The 19,371-nt window shown below is 35.7% G+C and overlaps 1 protein-coding gene across 1 annotated transcript in view; it reads left to right on the plus strand.

Annotated features, from left to right (window-relative positions):
• Positions 1-17,644, plus strand: part of TTC17 (tetratricopeptide repeat domain 17) — a 68,363-nt gene extending 50,719 nt beyond the window's left edge. Inside the window, exons 17-26 of the mRNA XM_032226180.1 lie at positions 3,358-3,528; positions 5,324-5,586; positions 6,013-6,178; positions 7,245-7,280; positions 7,398-7,518; positions 9,251-9,410; positions 10,138-10,221; positions 14,199-14,318; positions 15,063-15,206; positions 16,593-17,644. Coding sequence (XP_032082071.1) covers positions 3,358-3,528; positions 5,324-5,586; positions 6,013-6,178; positions 7,245-7,280; positions 7,398-7,518; positions 9,251-9,410; positions 10,138-10,221; positions 14,199-14,318; positions 15,063-15,206; positions 16,593-16,724 — 1,397 coding nt within the window. The 3' untranslated portion in view covers positions 16,725-17,644. The remainder of the gene's footprint in view (positions 1-3,357; positions 3,529-5,323; positions 5,587-6,012; positions 6,179-7,244; positions 7,281-7,397; positions 7,519-9,250; positions 9,411-10,137; positions 10,222-14,198; positions 14,319-15,062; positions 15,207-16,592) is intronic.
• Positions 17,645-19,371: the final 1,727 nt, after the last annotated feature.

Raw genomic sequence — 19,371 nt, forward strand, 5'->3', positions numbered from 1 at the left:
CGCAGGTTCACCATCATGATCTTAGGACCATAGTTAACTTAATAATGATTTCTATTTTCCTTTTTCAGTATTTAAAATAGCATATATGATTTATTAGGATACTATATTTCTACATTCCAGATAAAATTATATTACACTGAAATGAACAGAACAAGTTAATAATTATTATCTTATGTCACATTGGTTTTAGATGGAGTAAAGGCATGACTAAAAAATTCTAACCTGTTATAAAAAATTGTTTCATTATACAGTAAAATAACTTTACTTTTACTATAAATTAGTAAAGTAAATTGGCCTCTGCTTTTGTTGCTTATTTTAATGATCAGTAATCAGAATTCATTTGTATAAAGAATTTACTACCTATATTTATTTAGGAAGTCAGAGTGAATAATTATTCCTACAGCTGATTTTTGCAGAATAATAAATTATGAGAAAAAAATAATATGAAATAAGATTTTAAAACGACAGTTTAGAACACAAAAGTTTGCCAACTTTAAGCTGTCACCATTCACTATTTATTATCCTCTGTCTTTTAAAGGACATTGGGTTATTTTGGAGGTATTAATTGAAATTCAGGCCACAATACTACTTATTATTCTGTTCTATATATAGCTTCAACATAACCTGAGAAGCCTTGCAATTAGCATTTTATAGCCTTTCTGCTGATGATGTTCATAATTTAAATTTAGAAAACCATCTTCCTTGTTGGGCCTCATTTTCAGATAATGTTGAGAACATACTATGATCTCTGTCCACGTCACAAAAAGAAAAATCCTGTTCTATCCAATAATGCAAGAAGAAAGATAGGTGCAACTAATTAGGTTGCTAACTTAACCATTTCTAATGGTCAAAAGGATGTTTTTAAAGAGATTGTGATACTGTTATTCATCCCAATACATTCTTAGAGGAGCAGAGAAAAGGTTTGTGGTCATATGCCCCATTTGTGCCATATTGTGTGTAATTTTCTAAAATATAAAATGCAATGACTAGGAATTGCTTTTATGCTATTGCTAAATGTTGAGTTTTCGTGTATTCTCCTGCTATTGCTTTGATATAATTCAAAATAAATATTTTATAACTAAAAATAAATAAAAAGTATCATGAGACGTGCAATTGTTCTGCTAAAATTGTGGATAAAGCTAAATTGGATAGGGATGAAGGAGTAAAGTAGAGGAAGAAGTAGTCCCACCATCTAAGCAGAAGACCAGATGTAAAGTTGTGGAGCGTACTTTAACCTTCTGCTGAAAACATTGTGAATCAATGTTTATTAGTGTGCCTGCTTACTGGCATAAATGTGGCAATTTCTGTGGAATAGAGAAGAGCTGAGCTTGGCTTATAAAACAAATTGAAATGGAAGATTTATCCATTACTATCAAATATTCTAAGATTTATAAAATAACAAAATCCATGTAGGGAAGGATTTTAAATAACCTTCAGTGATAGAATATTTGTTGCATAAAGCATTGTATTATGTAGCTTCCTTTCGACTCCCTTTGATTTCCTAATTAGCCTGGATCAACTGTTGGCTCTTCAAATAAGCATGTTTGTTAGTTGAAGATTGAACTATAAGAGATTTATTATAGTTTCCAAAGTGATAATTTATACAGCTTGTCAACCAGTACATCTCAAGTTCATTCTTTTTACTGGTTTCATTCACTCATTCTTACTGTAAACTATCAAGTGTCTATTAACAAAACCCTACAAGAATTAACGTAGAATCAGTTCAAATATGCTATATTTTGACATTATCTTTTTTATTCCTAGTGTTACATTTTTACAAAACTACTATGATTTGCTAAGCACTCTACAGAGCTACAATAAATCCTATGGTTTCTTTACAATGAAATGGACATGCTACTCAAGAAAAAGAAAGATCGGATTATTCCCTGAACTTAGTGCTTCATAGCAAGACTCTGCTTGTTTAATGTGATGAGATGCTGCAAATGTCATAAATGCATGCTTTGGTCACAAAGTTATTTTTCCACCACTGCTATAACTGGGAGCAGTTGTTGTACAAGGCAGTCAGTAGGCAAGGATTTTAGCAGGCAGAGCTGGAATTGGGGGAAGAGGAGGTATTTGTTATTAATTTAATTGTGGTGATATGTAAAAGAAGACATATAGCAATAGCACTTAGACTTATATACTGCTTCACAGTGCTTTACAGCCCTCTCTAAGCAGTTTACAAAGTTAACATAATGCCCCCAACATTCTGGATCCTTATTTTACTGATCTCAGGAGGATGAAAGGCTGAGATAATTAAACTGCTGGCAATCGGCAGAATTAGTCTGCAATATTGCATTCTAACCACCGCACCACCACAACTCACATGTCTTTAACTGTTTATCTGCCAAGAAATGGCAGAAAATCATACCTCTAATTCATGAGTTCCATCCAACATTAGGCAGCATGATTTATATGGATGCAAAAAATAAAAAGTTGCTCTGCAATTTCTAGAATCTCTAGTAACTGCCAAAAAAGAGAAGATTTGGCAACTACATGCGGCTAAGGGTTGTTTATCCCCATTGTCATAGAAAGCTGACAGTACCTATGCTACATCCTACCAGTATTCTTTTCCATAAACATGTTCATATGAGCCTCAAATACAATGCCTCTTGAAGTAAGTGCTTAAAAGTGCTGTCAGATTGTCAGGAGAGACATATTATGGGTCTTGTCTCTCAAAATATTGTATATATTCTGATGGTACCCAGTATAGTCTTTTCTGCCACAGCATCTTTAAAATGTTGTCATTATCCCCCATTGTGCGTAAAAATGATTGGATTTGATTATACCATATTCCTTAATTAAACTTTGCATAAACTATCAGATGCTCCTTTTGTTCTATAACTAAATGGAGGCAAAGATAGTAAACAGCATATTAAAGTGGAATTTTAATTTAGTGTATAAATATTAGATCTTGTTTTAATTTTAGTTTTTCATAATGTATTATCTAATATATATGGTATCTCAAGTTTTCCAGATTTTACATTTTTCCAGAGATGGGTATGTCATCTTCCTGAAATGCTATTTGACTTGTAATGGAGTTCAGCCATGAATATTAAGGAGGAAGGGAGAAATATTTGCCATTTCCCTGTATGATTTCCTGGGTATGCTGTGGTATCATGTCAATACATGGGAAGCTGTCATTGTGCTCTTAGCATGATAAAGATGTTAAACCACCAAGGAATCTATCCAAACAGTGTTGTAGGTTGGCATCCATTAATCTCACAGCATTGTATATATTTATTCTTCCCTTTAGGCCTTTTACTTCTGTATATCAATAATTCAAGAGATGTAGCAAGTGGTTTGCCCTGAGGGAATCCTGTCTATAATCTGTCTTTTTCTGTGCATATCTCACAGGTTACTGTCATGAGAAGAGTCAAGATGACAACCATGCTAAGCAGAAGTACTTTAACCCACAGGATTCTGATATCATATTAATAGAAGAAACTCTTAAAACAGCTGCTGAAGATGATTTGACAGATCAGGTTCCTGGTTCAGCAGGGGATTCATCCTCTTTGACTTTAGAAAGTAAGTGAATATCAGAACCAATATAACCTTTAGGCAAAGGCAGCTATGTCTGGCAGTGGAGTTTTAGTGACTTAAAAATACATCAAATGCATTTAATATTTGTACATTTAGTGGTCATAAGAAATCCTGCTAAACTTTCTGCTTCTGGTATAAAATAACTTGACCAGGTGATCCAGGTCCTAAAAGGTTCATTTAAGTTTAAATTCACAGAGACCTAGACCACTGACTATTTGTCAGAGTAACTCTGCAACACTTAGTTCAGGTCAAAATTAGATTGCATACTAGGATGAATAGGAACAGTACAAAACATTTTTCAAATTGTACTGAATTATTTACATTTTTTTATCATTAAAACATTTGCATATCGTAGGTCAAACCACTAAACTAGTGTCTCATCTAAAAACAGACTGCAGGGGGATTCTGTGATGGCAGAGCAGTAGGATGCGTGTTATTCTGAACTTTAAGAAAAGGTTATGTACCGGATAATCTTTGAGTTTTGCAACATATAATTAGTAGATTATATAGTGCATTGGAGCACAGATGTAAATCATAAAGCAGCTGTCTGTCTTCCCAGGATAGCATGTTCTGAAGCACCTTTTGGAAATTTAATCTAAAGTACTGCATAGCCATGATTTGGAATATATTCCATTCTAACTAGTTTTAACTAAAGCCAAAGAGTTATACAGGCAACTGAGTAATATTTTATTATGTTTTATTATGAAATCAAACAGGTATTTCTGAATTAATGTTTTTAACTGAAAAGCAAGGGTAGTAGAAGAACTGATAGGTGAACAAGGCACATTCATTTTAGCACAATCATTTCTTGACTACCGAAGCCTAAAACTGCCTATGCCATTCCCTTCCCCATTAGCGAATCAAGACAAATGAGCAAGGTGCACTTTCTGCAACTGCCAGCTCACACTGAGCCATTCACACTGCCCTTAATGTTGTCTTTGGCCTCAGTGAAGATGGCAGGTCCATACAAATCCTTTCCCTTTTATGCCAGCAGGAACTCTACTGTGAACAATTCTGGTGTGTAATCCCATTCACTTTTATATCTTACTGAAATATTCTAGTTTCTGGAATTGCTGTTCTCTTCAAATAATGGAAACATACTGTATATAGCTGCTTCAGATATATTTTTGCCTTTTGGGTGATTTCAGTATGGATATATTTTAGGAAACCCCTGCACAAGAGAGCAAGATCTTGAAAAGCGATTGAATACATTTTAATACACTTTACCTTCTGACCTCTTCAGATGGTATGTTGATAAAAGTTATCTCTCTTCCATATACACATGCATACACACTCACACTTGTATTCCAGTTTAGCATCCAATAAGTTGGTGACAGTACATTAGAAATGTTGAATATAAAAACATACTCAGAAGAACAGTATTATGCAAAGTGCTTCAAAACAAGTTTTGAGAATTGGAAAGAGATTGTTCTTAACAGTCCAGGAAAATAGATCATTTTCACCCATGTTTTCGAGGCGTTGCCACAGGCAATATTTGTTTAAATTATATCTTTGTATTTTTTAAAAAATAAACAATGTAGTAAGAATTTGGAACTGACTAGAATGTATGTTGGCGTATTCTCTGTGAGGATGTAATTGGTTCTAAAAAGCAGAGAGAAATAGCTTAAGATAAGAAATAGCTTAAGATAAGATAATGTTCTGTAGAGCTTTGAGTGAGTGAGTCTAGCAGAATTGTCACACTTCTTTAGCATAGCACTTGAACATAAAATAACTTTTGAACAAAACTTTTGAATATGTTTTGTTGATTCTGCTGTCATAGGTACTGTTATTGCAGAAAACAATGACTCAGAAGAAATAGAAAACTTGGGAGATGCTCAGATGTCTGAGGAGATGCTAGCATTAGTGGATGAGTTTGAAAACTCTTGGCCTCTTGAAGCTTTTGAAGGGGCACTGGAAGTAAAAGGCCATCGGATGGACTTGCAAGGGATCCGTGTCCTCAAGAAAGGTTCTCAAGATGGACTTTCCAGCTCCTGTTTGGGAGATTGTGGAGAGGATGATGGTGATGATGGTGAAACTGAATGGGTAAGGACTCTTAATATCTGGCTAAAGGAATAAAATTTGCATTATTATAATCTTAAAGAGAATATTTATAAAATGATGTACCATTGGTATATGTCACCAGAGAAATTTTCTGGAATGTATAAAGGCACTTCAAATGTATACTAAAAATGAACAACAAGAAGGTACATTTTATCAAACTTTTCTGAGGAACCTTCCCTACTGAATGTGTTACTCAGTTCTGAGCTAAGCAAATTATTGTTATATGATTATGTTTGTATGTTTGATGTATTAAAATGTGAGCAGAATTAGAGTAACCAAAATTATCAAGAAACTGTCTGGTAGTTGTCCTTGAAAATCAACTTAGTCTGAAAGGAATCAGCTCATTCTTATCAGCATGCCTGGTGTTTTTAGTTCTGTTACCTTCACCATTTTTTTTACTTTTGACAGATCACATTTCAAGTCAAACGTGTAAAGAAACACAAACCAGAAAATATAGACCCACAAGAATCTGCTGGAAGAAATGTAGACGAAGGAGTAGCTGGAGAAAATGAAAACCTTTACCAAATGGCATTGGAAATCAGTGGGCCAAAAATACCTTCCCCTGGGCCACCTGGTAATATGCTTTCTTTTTTTAAGAACAAGACCGATTCTTTTTCAGAACATCAGGATACACTTGATACACACATTAAATAGGTTGTAATAAAAGCATACTGTACACATTGTGCAGTAAAATCCTGTGCATATTCATTCATAAATATGTCCCAGAACATGCAAAGGGCTTACCAACTATATGTGTCTAGCTTTGCAAACTTGGGCTTTTTGACAAAGAAAAAAAGCAAAATGCTCTCCTGGGAGGAAACTGTAGCATTTTGTTATAAACAGTATTTATTTTTCTATAATGCGGTGCAAATTTTCCAAATACTTTATTTTTCAGAGTATAAGATGCACTAAGATTTTGAAGAGATAATTTTTAAAAAAAAGTTTTTGCAGACCTCCCAAATCCTCTGCATGCCTCATTTTTTGTGAAAAAAGGGCCATGCAGAGAGTTTGAGAGGCCTGCAAAGTGCTCCTGGAAGCTTGAGGAGGGGGGCAAAAATGGCCCATTTTTTCCAAAAAACAGGGCATGCATAGGCTTTGGGAGGCTTGTAGAGTGCTCCTGGGGGCTGGGGTGGGCAAAAAACAGCCCGTTTTTCACTCGTTTTTATCCTCCCCAACATCCAGGAGCACTTTGCAGGCCTCCCAAAGCCTATGCATGTTCATTTTTGCGAAGGGAGTGAGGTTTCAAGGAGGCCAAAAATGCTGTATTCAGTGTATAAGATGCACCCAGATTTTCACCCTCTTTTTGCAGGGGGGAAAGGTGCATCTTAGAGTATGAATATTACGATAGCCAAAATAAAAATAATGTTCATTAAATTAGCCATAATGAAATTATAATTGAAGTTCTTCAGGTTTAACAGATAATAGTGCACTTAATTGGGGAAAAAAAACAGTTTGATAGAATGGATGAACCAAATTATTTTGGTGCCATTTTGGCAGGACCAAGTCCTACCCAGAATGTTCAGTCATATTTTTTAGACACAAGATGTTTGCTTTTAGTATAAAGCAAAGCACATGTTTCTTTCTTTCACGTGCATAAAACACAGCCTTTTAAAATGCTTTTCCCTTTGTTTGGTTCACAGTCAATACCTATTCTTTTGCTCCTGATATGATATCAGGTAATTTGTACTATTCAAATAATTGAACTTCCCATTATATATATATATATAGAAAAAGAATTTTAAAAATGGAAACAGTTCTTCTTTTTTTCAAAAGATTATCTTGCTTCTTTGCAGGAAGAAAGAAAGACTATCGCAGCTTGGGCTGGCCAAGTCCTGATGAGTGTATTAAGTTCCGCAGGATGGATCTTACTACTGTAGCCAGCACATGGCTAGCTGTTTCTGCTAAAAATATAGAGTGAGTATTTTTGCTATAAACAAAATTAGGTCAGTACATAACTGGGACAGATAAGTATAGCTTAAAATATTCATCTTAATGGGCTGGTACACCACTTTGTGACTGTATTATATTCTTTCACTTATTTGATAATGTTATTATTGGAGCTAATAATCCACAGAGGTCTCAGCTTCTGTGAGTGTCTTTGTTTTAATGTCAGACATGTCATCTCCAGCATTATGCACTGTCTTGCAGAATATCATGACTTATTTCTTAATGGCTTCAGAAATGAATGGAAGTTAAGGGTGAGCAGAATTTAATCAAGTTATGTCCAAAACAAAGTCTGAACATTTACAGGAATATCTCTCCAAATGAGACAAAAAATATCAAGTGAGATTATAAAATTTGCAAGGTGTTGCAGAAGGGATGCAGAAGGAATTGTAATTTCACATCTATTTTGAATGAGTTATGACAACCCAAGAAAATATAGTTTGGGTTTATGTTTGATGCTGCTTTAAACCTGACTCTGAGGTGTATCTCTCTCTCAGCCCAGAATATCAGGCTCAGACAACAAGTCAATTAGTCCATTCCTGTCACAACCAATGGATCAACACTTTGTTGATCTGGAAAAAAAAAACCTGTCCCTGCACTTCCAGAAAAAATAACATTAGGGCTGTAATTAACCATGATTTCTGTGTTAGGCTGTGATTGGCTTCTAACTTTGGCCTAAGATTAAGTATTACCATCATTGTCCAGTAGCTCAGGTTTGATACAGTCCTGTTTTAATATGAAGTCCCTGAGGCATCTGTAAAGCACGCAACCAAATATTATCAGTATGCTGATGCCACTCAGTTATATATTTCAGCTCCAGGGGTAACAGGAGATGTGTCCCAATAGGCTAAATCTCAAACCTAACAATACAGAAGTTATTGGATATGAAGGCCCACTAACTTCTGATTAGAACAGATTTATCATCTTTGACTCTGCACTGGCTTATGTTTCCTTATGCAGAGTTAGTCCATAACTTAGCAGTCATAGGGAGCTGCCCGGAGTCAAAAATATGTGGATTTTTCTTTTAACTGACATCTATTAGTAGGAGAGAGAGTAATGTTCTGCTCAACTAGCATTTATTGTTTGCTTTCTTAATTTGTTTTATCTACAGGTAAGCATTTATATATATTATCATTAAATTTGGTGGGTAAATGCAAAAATGGCATTCCCCAGATGGCATCTGTAGAACCATATTAGGAAGCTGCCTCTGGTGGAATTCAGTTTTTAAATCAGGTATGTCTTTCTACTAAAATATGCTAGACGTTTGTGGAGGAAGCATCTGGCCATAGCTAAACAGCATTCAATGTTCTTGGTATTTGAAGGGGAAATTTGATTACCAGAAAAAACCCAAGGCTAGCTTAGGAAGTGGAAACTATACAGAATCAAATTCATGTATAGCAGTGTTTCCCTTCCCCTTAACAGTTCACTTTTAGGAAAACTTTTCATTGTTTTCTTCTTCTAGTATAATTTCAGAATAATGTAAGAAAACACAGTACTTGAGTTAATCACATGCTGTTCAGTACACTTTTTTGTGTAAAGGAATATTCCAATATGATAGAAACATTAGAAAATATTTTGCAAAATGTGAGTCAGGTATACAGCAGCTGAAATAAATCTCAGTTCGAATGGTTTCATATATTCATTTAGATATGTAGACATATTTGTTTCCTTTAATATCTTAACAATTCTCTGTCTCTTGTAGCATCACAGAGCACATTGATTTTGCCACTCCCCTGCAAGAGCCCGCCATGGAGCCTCTCTGCAATGCCAACCTGCCTGCCAGCATGCATACATTGGATCACCTCCATGGTGTTGCCAATCGAGCCAGTCTTCATTATATGGGAGAGAGTCAATTGAAAGAGGTAGGGTTGTGCTCTCATATGGGCTTGGGGTCGATCTAAAAACCGCATGCTTAGATCAGACTCACTTGAAATCAGTATTACTTGATTTCAAAGTACATCCATACGAAGTTTGGCTGATAGAAAGCTACAAGTCTTTTTCTAGATAAATGTTCACTATGGTTAACAGTTTCTCAATTCTGCGCCACTAGTTGCTCACAAGCATGTACCCATGTGATGTTTGGAAAATCAGATTGCATCCTCAGATTTTAAGGAAAAAATATTTATTTAACTTTCCTATTTTTAGGCCTGAAATCTATGACTTTGGAGAATTTAGTTTGTAGAGAACAACATTATACTGGGCAAGTGAAGAAAGAATACAATTATTTTGTGAATAACATATCTATAAAAATGGGTACCCAACATTAGATAAAGATGTATTATCTAATTTGTGAAAAACTCACCATGGTGAATTTATTTTATCATGCAGTCTGCTCATGAATTTCTTAAAAGTTTTATAATTTGAGGATTCCAGATTCGTAAATCTTAATCATTGAACTAAAGCATTCTTAAAAGATTTTTATATGCACAGATTTGAAAGTATTAATTTAACTATGTATATTAATTGCAGAATAGAAATCTGCAAAAATACTGGACTCAGCCTTTCAGAAGGAAAGAGATTGTATCTCTTTCTGTCAAGCCAATTTGATATAAATTATATCAGAATGTTTATTTTTTTCTTGATTCACAGGTACTGCAGAATCTTGGAAAGGACCGCTATCCACCACAGTCTTTAGAACAAGTTGGTACTCGAATAGCCAAAGTACTTGAAAAGGTAGCTGCATGCATTTGAATTAACACAGGTTTAGGATTTCCTAGTTTAGTTCAATGATAGCTGTGGTTGTGATATGTAGGATTATCTAAACATTATCCATCCCTCAAAATAGTAAATTCCAAGTATGTTCCAATTACAGTTCCCCAAATTGCCAAAATAAGAGCCAAAATGTCTACACATGTAAAGAGAACAAACTTGGGAAAGGCTGATTTCTACCAATCAAATTAGAACTGATCCATCTTCCTGCTTATTTGCTAATTAGAAGAAAAAAAAGCATCTGGAAGCAAGATCAAAACCATTCAGAGTGCAATATCACCTGTTTTGGACCTGGAAGGCCTTCTGCATCAACTTGGAAGTCAAAACAGGATGTAGGAGCACTGCACAGGCCCCAAAATGCAATGCATGCATGGCAGACACTGAAAGACCAGCTGCCCAGTGGGAGGCACATGCGGTGGAGCTGGGCTGCGGTTGCGGCTGGTGTGCCCACAGAGAAGGCTCTGCATGCCACTTGTGGCACATGTGCCATAGGTTCGCCATCACGGTCTTAGATCATGCCTGTACAACTTGTGAAGGACTACATTGATAATTTGAGAATAATTGTGGGCTGCCAAGAAAAATTGGATCTGTTTGGTGATCAGCTGTTTGGTAGTGAGCAAACCAGTAGCAGTGCTGGAGCTAGTGGCATTGGTGAGAACAGGAGGCATTGGTGGATTTACCAACCTGACTTTCAAGGCCGCAGCAATGGTGAATTTATTGAATTTTAAAAAAACACTATAGGCAACACAAGCCTGCTTGACAGCCTGGCTCAGAAGTCCTAGTAACCCTGAGATGTAGAGGATACCAATTCAAATAGTGAACTGGCTGAGAGCACTATAGTCATTGGAGAGCCTCAGTTCTCCTGATTTTGTTTCTTGACAAATATAGGAATGACTGTCAGTGAAGTGAAAGGATGAATGAACTCCCATCTGGAATATTTTTTGTGGGTATACAAAATATTGCAGAGTTGTAACTTCAGATTCTGAAAGAGAGTATATCTACCTCACTGAGATCTAGACCCAGGAGCCAATGAATAGGACAGGGATAATGTTGTAGCTGATCAAACTCCTGATATCAATCTGAAAACGTTGAAGCCTGTATTTTTAACTGGAAATCTGATCATATTTTTATTTCTATTTTGGTTGCTAAAACCACTGGAGAATTAAATAGAAATTGACTCTCGGTGCTGTGTGAACTGAAGCATGCCATTCGTTTTGGCTAAATGATTTGAAGATCATGTTTATGGAGCTAAGCAGCACCATCCAGTCTGCTAGTCCTAGTAGTAGGTGTTGACCATCAATTGCTTTCAGAATACAGAAAGCAGGATGCAGTGTTCCAGGATCCCATCAGCCTCCAGAAATGCCCATGAAAGTACTGATGGTTTCAGAATCAAGTCATTACATCACTACTAAATGAGATCTTGTTGTTGCATTGGTTCTAAGAGATATTTTGCATCCAGTGCTCAACTGCTCAGCTAAACCCAATCCCAGGTAAAATACTTAGCCAGCACTTGATATAAGAATCTAGGTGCCTGATTTGGGGTCTTAAAGAAAGATTGTATCTAAATGAGATCTGGACAACACCTGTCTCAATTTTAAAGTATCCATCAATATGCTGGTATCAGTAGATCAGGTTGTACAAGGAGGAAAGGCTATCCACTCAAGTCAATTCATCCAGGATCCCATCTGCAAATCCTTTCTGGGAATAATCTTTCAGAGCTACCTCATTCCATTCCAGGTCTTGTGCTATGAGCCTGGTGTCATTTACATAATCCGCTATTGACCAGCTTCCCTTATTTAGCTCTCTAATACTCCCATTTGCTATAACTGATTTTGTTAGGTCTTCAAACATCAACTTGAAATGCTTGACAAATTTGTCATAATTAAACAGTACTATTGGAGTTGCAGATCGGTAGCTCATTTTACAGCTCAGCCAAAGAATAAGGTGGTAACACCACCAGCTTTAACCTGGTCTGTGAGAAAGTCTTCAGGGCATCATAGCATGGTGTTGGAGGCACTCATAAATTCTGTGAGAAGCTGTATATTCAGTAGTTGAATTTCAACTTGTAATTTCTCATTTTCAGTGACTGAAGTTAAAGGAGTCAACTCCTTTGATTTGGAGGTAGCAAACAGTCTGTTTTGTGCTGTCAATTACACAACTAGCTTCTATTACAATCATAAATCTTTCACCAAAGTAATAAAAAGCTCTCAGCATAGAAAACAGGCATAAGAGCGTGTTTGGGATATGTTAAAGTCTCAAAGCAATTCAAACAATCATTTAGTTTTTTAGGGAGACCACCAGTTCTTTGTCCTGAAAAGAATACCAATATACTAGTGTCAATCCCAAGCTCCCTATCTGACTTGCAGCCCATCATTATCTTACTACTTTCAAGATACTCCATTGGAGAAAGGCTCCCAGAACACTTGGATGGGTGGAAATCTCCATGCGTTTTATAGAGCGAATGTTGCTGAAGCCCTGCCCACCCACCGGCTCCCATCCTTCGGTCTTTGCCTCCTTGCAGCAAACAGCCTGGTCAGTTTCAGCACAGCCTGATTTAGCACAAGTAGTGATTGGCGGTTGGATCAGCTTCCCAGAATACCAGCGATCAGCTGTTTCAGGCTGTCGGTATCACCACCGCCCATCAACAGCACCACCACCTATCATCTCCATGCACCTCATTTTTGGCCTACGCATGCCCCATTCCAGGCGGCAGGGATAGGTAGTGGCGATCCTTGCCACTGGAACAAGCCAAAAACGGCACGCAAAAGGCAGTGATAGGTGGCAGCAGTTGTGTGGCGACAGCGGCACTGATGGGCGGGGGCAATCCTCACAGCCTAGAGCAGCTGATCAGTGGTATTCCAGGAGGTAGAACCAATTGCCAAACAGCTGCTTGTGCTAAATCAGGCTATGTTGAAACTGACCAGGCTGTTTGCTGCAAGGAGGCTAATTGCTGGGAGGCAGAGGTAGATTTTTTTTCATGTTTTCCTCCCTAAAAGCTAGGTACGTTTATAGTCCAGAGCGTCTTATAGTTCAAAAAATATGTCAATTCTTATTCTTCAAAGCAAAGCATCTTTTTCCAGTACAATCACTATTTTTTCAAATAAAATTTACTTTAGAAAGTAAAAGTTGCAGGTGAATTATTTGTGTTATGAAATGTGTAAAAAGCAGAGTACAAGTACAGAACATCCTATAGGCTAGATTGGGACAACCAATAGATGGGATGTCTTTCCAGTGATCTATGTTTATGTCTGTGTTTATGGAATATGCAGATTTATTGATATTGTTTGTTGTCTGTTTTATGCTTTGGTTTTTCAGTGAGCGGCATGCATGTCTCACCTTCCTCCTTGGTGTAGCTGGATGTTTTTCAATATATTCATTTCTTTGAGGACGGCTACTTGCCTTTTGTGAAATGGTGTTTTGTTGTGTTTGGTGCGGAAAAATATGTCTTGCTATTTGGGTTCAGACTCCAGATTTGCTTTGTATTGAAGTTCTTGAGAGAAGTACTTTATCGTCACCAGTTTGCATTTTACCATAGCGGTATTTTGATTGATTGGATGAACAAGCTCTAGTACTTCAGGAACCATTCTGTGAGAGTGGCGTCACTATAGTGTCAACATTCCAAATATACCCACTAGTTCAAAAACAGATTCTTAATGAATTGGGTTTTAGCCACCACAAAGTGGCAGTATTTCTCTGTTAAGCAAAAATCAAAGTTTTTATCTTGAAATTAAAATTAAATTACTTGTAACCATAATAAAGATCGACATACATTCTCTGACAGTATGGCTCCCTATACAAAGTGTACCTTGCTAAGAGAGAAGTGTTCTGAATTTCTAGATATTTGAATAAGACTGGAATAGTAGTGAAAAATAGTGAAAGCGTGAAACAAATGTAGTCAAACATCTGGTGACAGTTTCCTTCTTTCTTGTGTTTTATGGCAGAATCAAACTTCTTGGATCCTTTCCAGCATGGCAGCTCTTTACTGGAGAGTAAAAGGTCAAGGGAAGAAAGCAATTGATTGCCTGCGGCAAGCCTTACATCACACGCCATATTACATGAAGGTGGGTGTAATAAATAATACTGGAGACAATATGTCTGTGATTACATTTTTCATTTTATGTTTAGCAATATATGTGCTTTCACTGATTTTAAGAATTTCAGAATGATGCCCATATAAGTTATTTATGAAATAGACAACTTTATATGGTCTGTTATCAGTATTTTGATAAAATATATAAATGAGAATGGGAGTGCAGAGATACTTCATTCACAAAAGCAGGGTAGTTTTCTGGTTGTTCTATTTCTGCACCAAATAAAAAGTAACCATAGGAATTCAAAGTACAAATTGGAGCCGAATGCATTGCAGTGGGGAAGGGGCAGACTCTGCAAGTGAATATCCAGTCTTAGTCTGTGTTTTAGGTTTACAATAGAAAAGACAGAACAATTTTTGAATAAACTATAATTCTATTTCCCTAACAAGATGGAACAAGTTTAAGATCTATCCATTATGGAGAAATGAACTGATTTTTTAAGTGTCATTTTAAAAAAAAGATGTATCCTTGTATCTTCATTGATTTAATTGATTGATATTAATTGCAGATTTTTTTTCTGTAGACACTTTGTTGATTAAATAAGGCAGGAAAACCTTTGCATGGAACAGCTGACTTTTCTCCCTTATTGATTAAAATCTGTGTATCAGGAACATAAATACACTGTGCTTATTATTTAAATACTTGTTTTATTTTAAATAACTTGATTTTTTTAAAAAAACATTTACCTCTCACTGGATTTGTTCTACTTTTCAGGATGTGCCTCTCATAAGTTTAGCAAACATCTTCCACAATGCAAAGCTTTGGAATGATGCTATCATTGTGGCTACAATGGCAGTCGAAATCGCCCCACATTTTGTCGTCAATCATTTCACTTTGGCTAATGTTTATGTAGCAATGGTGAGTAAATAATAGCTAAATTCTGAAGCAAGTCTTTTTTATAGCATCTTGAGTCTCAGTGATAGAGTTACACAAACTCTCAACTTTGCAGGGAATCCCCATATGCTATGCAGTCTCTTAGAATAAAGAATCATATTACTGGCATTTATAATCATGCTCCTCTTAGCCACAATCTTGGCAACACTGGCTTGTCTATAATTCCTGGAGCAATGATAGACATAATCTTCTGCCTTCATCAATCAGCACTGTTTCTAAAGGATATATGCCTCTTCCTTTGCCATAGGGAATATGGGAAAGGAATGCTGGTTTCAATCCAGATTGAACCAGGTTCATCCCAGTTTCAGCCCATCAGATTGTGATACAAATTGCTGTAGATGCATGACCAAAGGAGTATTGAAAGCTACTCCTGTTGTGCTACCTTTGTACCCTGAGGCATCTTGAGCTTTGCAGGGGCTGCCTCAGTGGACACAGTCTTCTCCATTCATAAAGCCATAATATTGATTCCCAGAGGCAGGCAAGAAAAATAGTCTTGGCATCATTGGCTTCATTCATAGAGAACAAAATGAAGAATTAGCTACCTATTTGTAACTGCAGTTCTTCTGGTGGTCATCTGTGAATTCACATAACCTCACAATCTTAGTTGTGTAATTGTTTTTCAGTCCCTTGATTTTGTCATTGTTATTTTGAAATGGGAAGGAAGAAGGACCCACATCTGTCTGTATAAATGTGCGACAATAGGACTCCCATCAAAAGTACTTTAACTGTGGAATATTCCAGCAGCACTAATGTGCAAATGCAGAACCTCTTAGGTGCACATTCTTGGATGCCTACTAAAACTAGGTATGGGTCAGTAGATATTTCTTCCCAGTTTGGGCATAATAATAATAGGGTTTAATTTAACTGAGAAAATGGAAGTTTAAGAAAGTGGAAGTATATATAGTTTGGGTTTTGACCAAGAAAAGGGAGAACAAATATTTACGCTCAAGAGCTAAATAAGTTTGTTCACTAGCTCTAAGTTATAACATATGGGTAATTAGCCATATTGGGCTGTTGGAAGAAAGACAGAATATGTTTCTAATAAAGTAATGAGTATTAACAATTGGACAGGTTTGGCCTAAACGTTTCAGTAACAATATTGTATTTTGCAGTTGAACCTTTACAGCAGTGATGGTGAGCCTTTTTGACATCGAGTGACAGGGAGAAATATTTTTAAAAAGAAAATCTTGTTTGTAATGTTCATTTGCCTGGGTTAAATATTTCAATACTTGAAGATACGTTAAGATTCAGCACTCTATCCCTAATAACTTAACAAAGTATGGTATATATACCATTGTAAGGTATAAGGTACTTTGAATGCTGATCATTTTGGATCTTGGATTCCTACAGGAGGAGTTTGAGAAGGCAATGCGATGGTATGAATCTACACTGAAGCTTCAGCCTGAATTTGCACCAGCAAAGAATCGAATTCGTGCCATTCAGTGTCATTTACTCATGAAAAATGAAAGACATTCTCCTTAAATATTACAATCTTCTTCCCTTTTTTTCCCAAGAAAACAAAATCATTGTTCATTAATAGACTTGAAATGAAGTGAGCTAATAGAAATTGGAAAATACTATTTCTAGTAAGAATTGGAGGTTGGTTGTATTATTCAGAAGCAAGAATATCTTTGGAGAAACTATAATAAACATTATACCAGACAATTGTATAAATAAATTTTGAGCCCCGAGAACTTCCATGTGCCTATGTCCCAAACATCATTAGATATTCCACAATATTTGATTGGATGCCAGTATAAAATTTTACCTGCTTCTTGTCTTAACACGTCTATGAAAATGCAAAGCACTTCATTGCACCAGACACTATATGTAAGAGGAAGGCATAATTAGCTTGTCATCCATCAGGAGCTCATATTCTACTTCTTCATCCAGTCCATACTTTAGTATTACCAAGTCAGAGAAAGCTACTGAGATAACGCAGGAGATTGCAAATCATCTTAGTACATTTTAAGAACAAGCAGTCTTCTATCAGTTGCTTTTACGTGGGGGAGGGGGTGGGGGAGTAGTGAAAACAACATTGTGTGAAATCATTTATATTATGGTTTACAAGAAAAAAAGAAAAACAAGAAAGAAATGTAATTTCAAAGGTTTCTTTTAATCCATTATATATTAGAAGCCCTTTGCAGCCTTTAGCCTGACTTTACTCATTCTTTTACCCAACTGAGTGTAAACTGCAAATGTTAAAGGCATATGCACATATGTTCTTTCTCTGTATGTCTAAACACTTAAGCGAGAGAGAGCATGTTAGCAAATAGGACAAGTGGTCTGTTTCTTAATCAGCATCCAGTTTGGTCAACAAAGGACCAAATTGCAGATTTCATTGTTGAATCAACAAGGGCACAAAACGTGAAGCAAAAATAAACAATTATTAATAAACAGAATTTTGATTCCTCTCTTTTTTATGATGATATTTGTGTTACATGATACACTAGTACCTTAGCCCAAAATTCCACATACCATGACCTTTATTAGATAAGATTTTTGCTTATACATGTAGAATCACCCCTTGATTTATTACATGATAAAATTGCATTTGAAATAAGGCAGTTACAGAGTTATTTCTTTTTAAAAAATAGTATTTATTAAATTTTCCAACATTTAAAACACAAATTTACACCTATAACAGCTTTTCCATAACTGTATCAATAACAATCCTATTTACAAAAATTCTAACTGCAGAGTTATTTTAAGGAGAAAAGTAGTTGGTAAGAGTTTCAGCTTTGCTATTAGTTTATTTGCTCTACAAAAGAGAGTCAGGGGTCTTGTTACTAAACACATTAAGATGATTTGTTTAGTTCTAGCTGAACACAAGGCATGACTCTGGACAGTTGTGATTTGTATATTAAATCATGGTTAAGCCACAGTTAAGCACAATATGTGAATCCAGGCACATGAGTCCCTCGGGAATAGGGCGGCATACAAGTTGAATAAAACCTAAACCTAAACACATATTCTGTTAACTCGCCATCAACAGTTCCATTGCTTTTTCATTTCTAGCACAACTTGACTAAAATCGGTTAATTCAAATTCATAGGAAAATTTTCTGTAGACACAGTTGTAAGGAAAACCTGTGTATTTCTCTTATAGCCAAATTCTATTGCACTGGTAAAATTTGGAAGCTAGATTTGGTACTCTTTTCATTCGAGATGAATTAAATTGGATTACTTTGAATCCAGTGTTTGCTTTTTACTCAGTCCCAGATTTTTCAATGACACTGATTCAAATACAGTTTGATAAGAACCTGTTAAAAAATTAATTGAGATATCTCAATATCTGGGATACTGTGTCTTCCTTAGCAGTTGTTGCAATCAAGTTTAAAATACTGACATTCTTAACTGTCAATTTATATACTTCAGAACTCTTTTAAAATATGAAAAATGTAAAAATATGTTGGTGTTGCCTAATCCAGCGTATAAATGTTCATGTTTCATCTTTAATATCTAGAGCAGGAAAATTACATAACTCGGTTTTAAATAAAATATGAGAAGAACTGTAAATAAAATGTGGGGAGAGTACTGGACTTAATGCAAGATATAACAAAAGATGAAGGGATGAGTTATAGGTTTATTTTCATACATGAAAGGAATATGCACATGTACTGTATTTTGTAGAGGAGAAATCAATGTTATTACGCTTTATGGTTGTTTGTGTACATACATACACATACAGTACAATAATATATTTGTATTTCTGAATGTCTTCATGAAAAATTATATTGCTAATTTGCAGCTATTCCTTGAAGTCTTTCTAACCAACATGTCCCTTTAAAACAATGAAAAATTGAGGTATCTATATGCAAAATAGCAACATAAAACATAAAAATATATATTTCATGTGACATGGAGCTAACCACTTTACAGCAATCCAGATACTGCAGGTTGTATATAAACTTAGATCTTCAAACATTTTTCAAGGCCAGTTGTGTATAAAAGACACTGAACACAAGGAAAAAGAAACAAAGATTTAACTGAAATTTGGAAGGAAACTTGAATATGATGGGCAACAAATAATTATCTATGAAAGTAACTGCTCTCTTTGTCTCCATCATTGCACTTGAATATGGAATACGAAATATGTATTAGAGAAACATTGTAAGAGTCCAGTATCA

The sequence above is a fragment of the Thamnophis elegans genome, chromosome 1, assembly GCF_009769535.1.
Source record: "Thamnophis elegans isolate rThaEle1 chromosome 1, rThaEle1.pri, whole genome shotgun sequence".
Classification (NCBI taxonomy): Eukaryota; Metazoa; Chordata; class Lepidosauria; order Squamata; family Colubridae; genus Thamnophis; species Thamnophis elegans.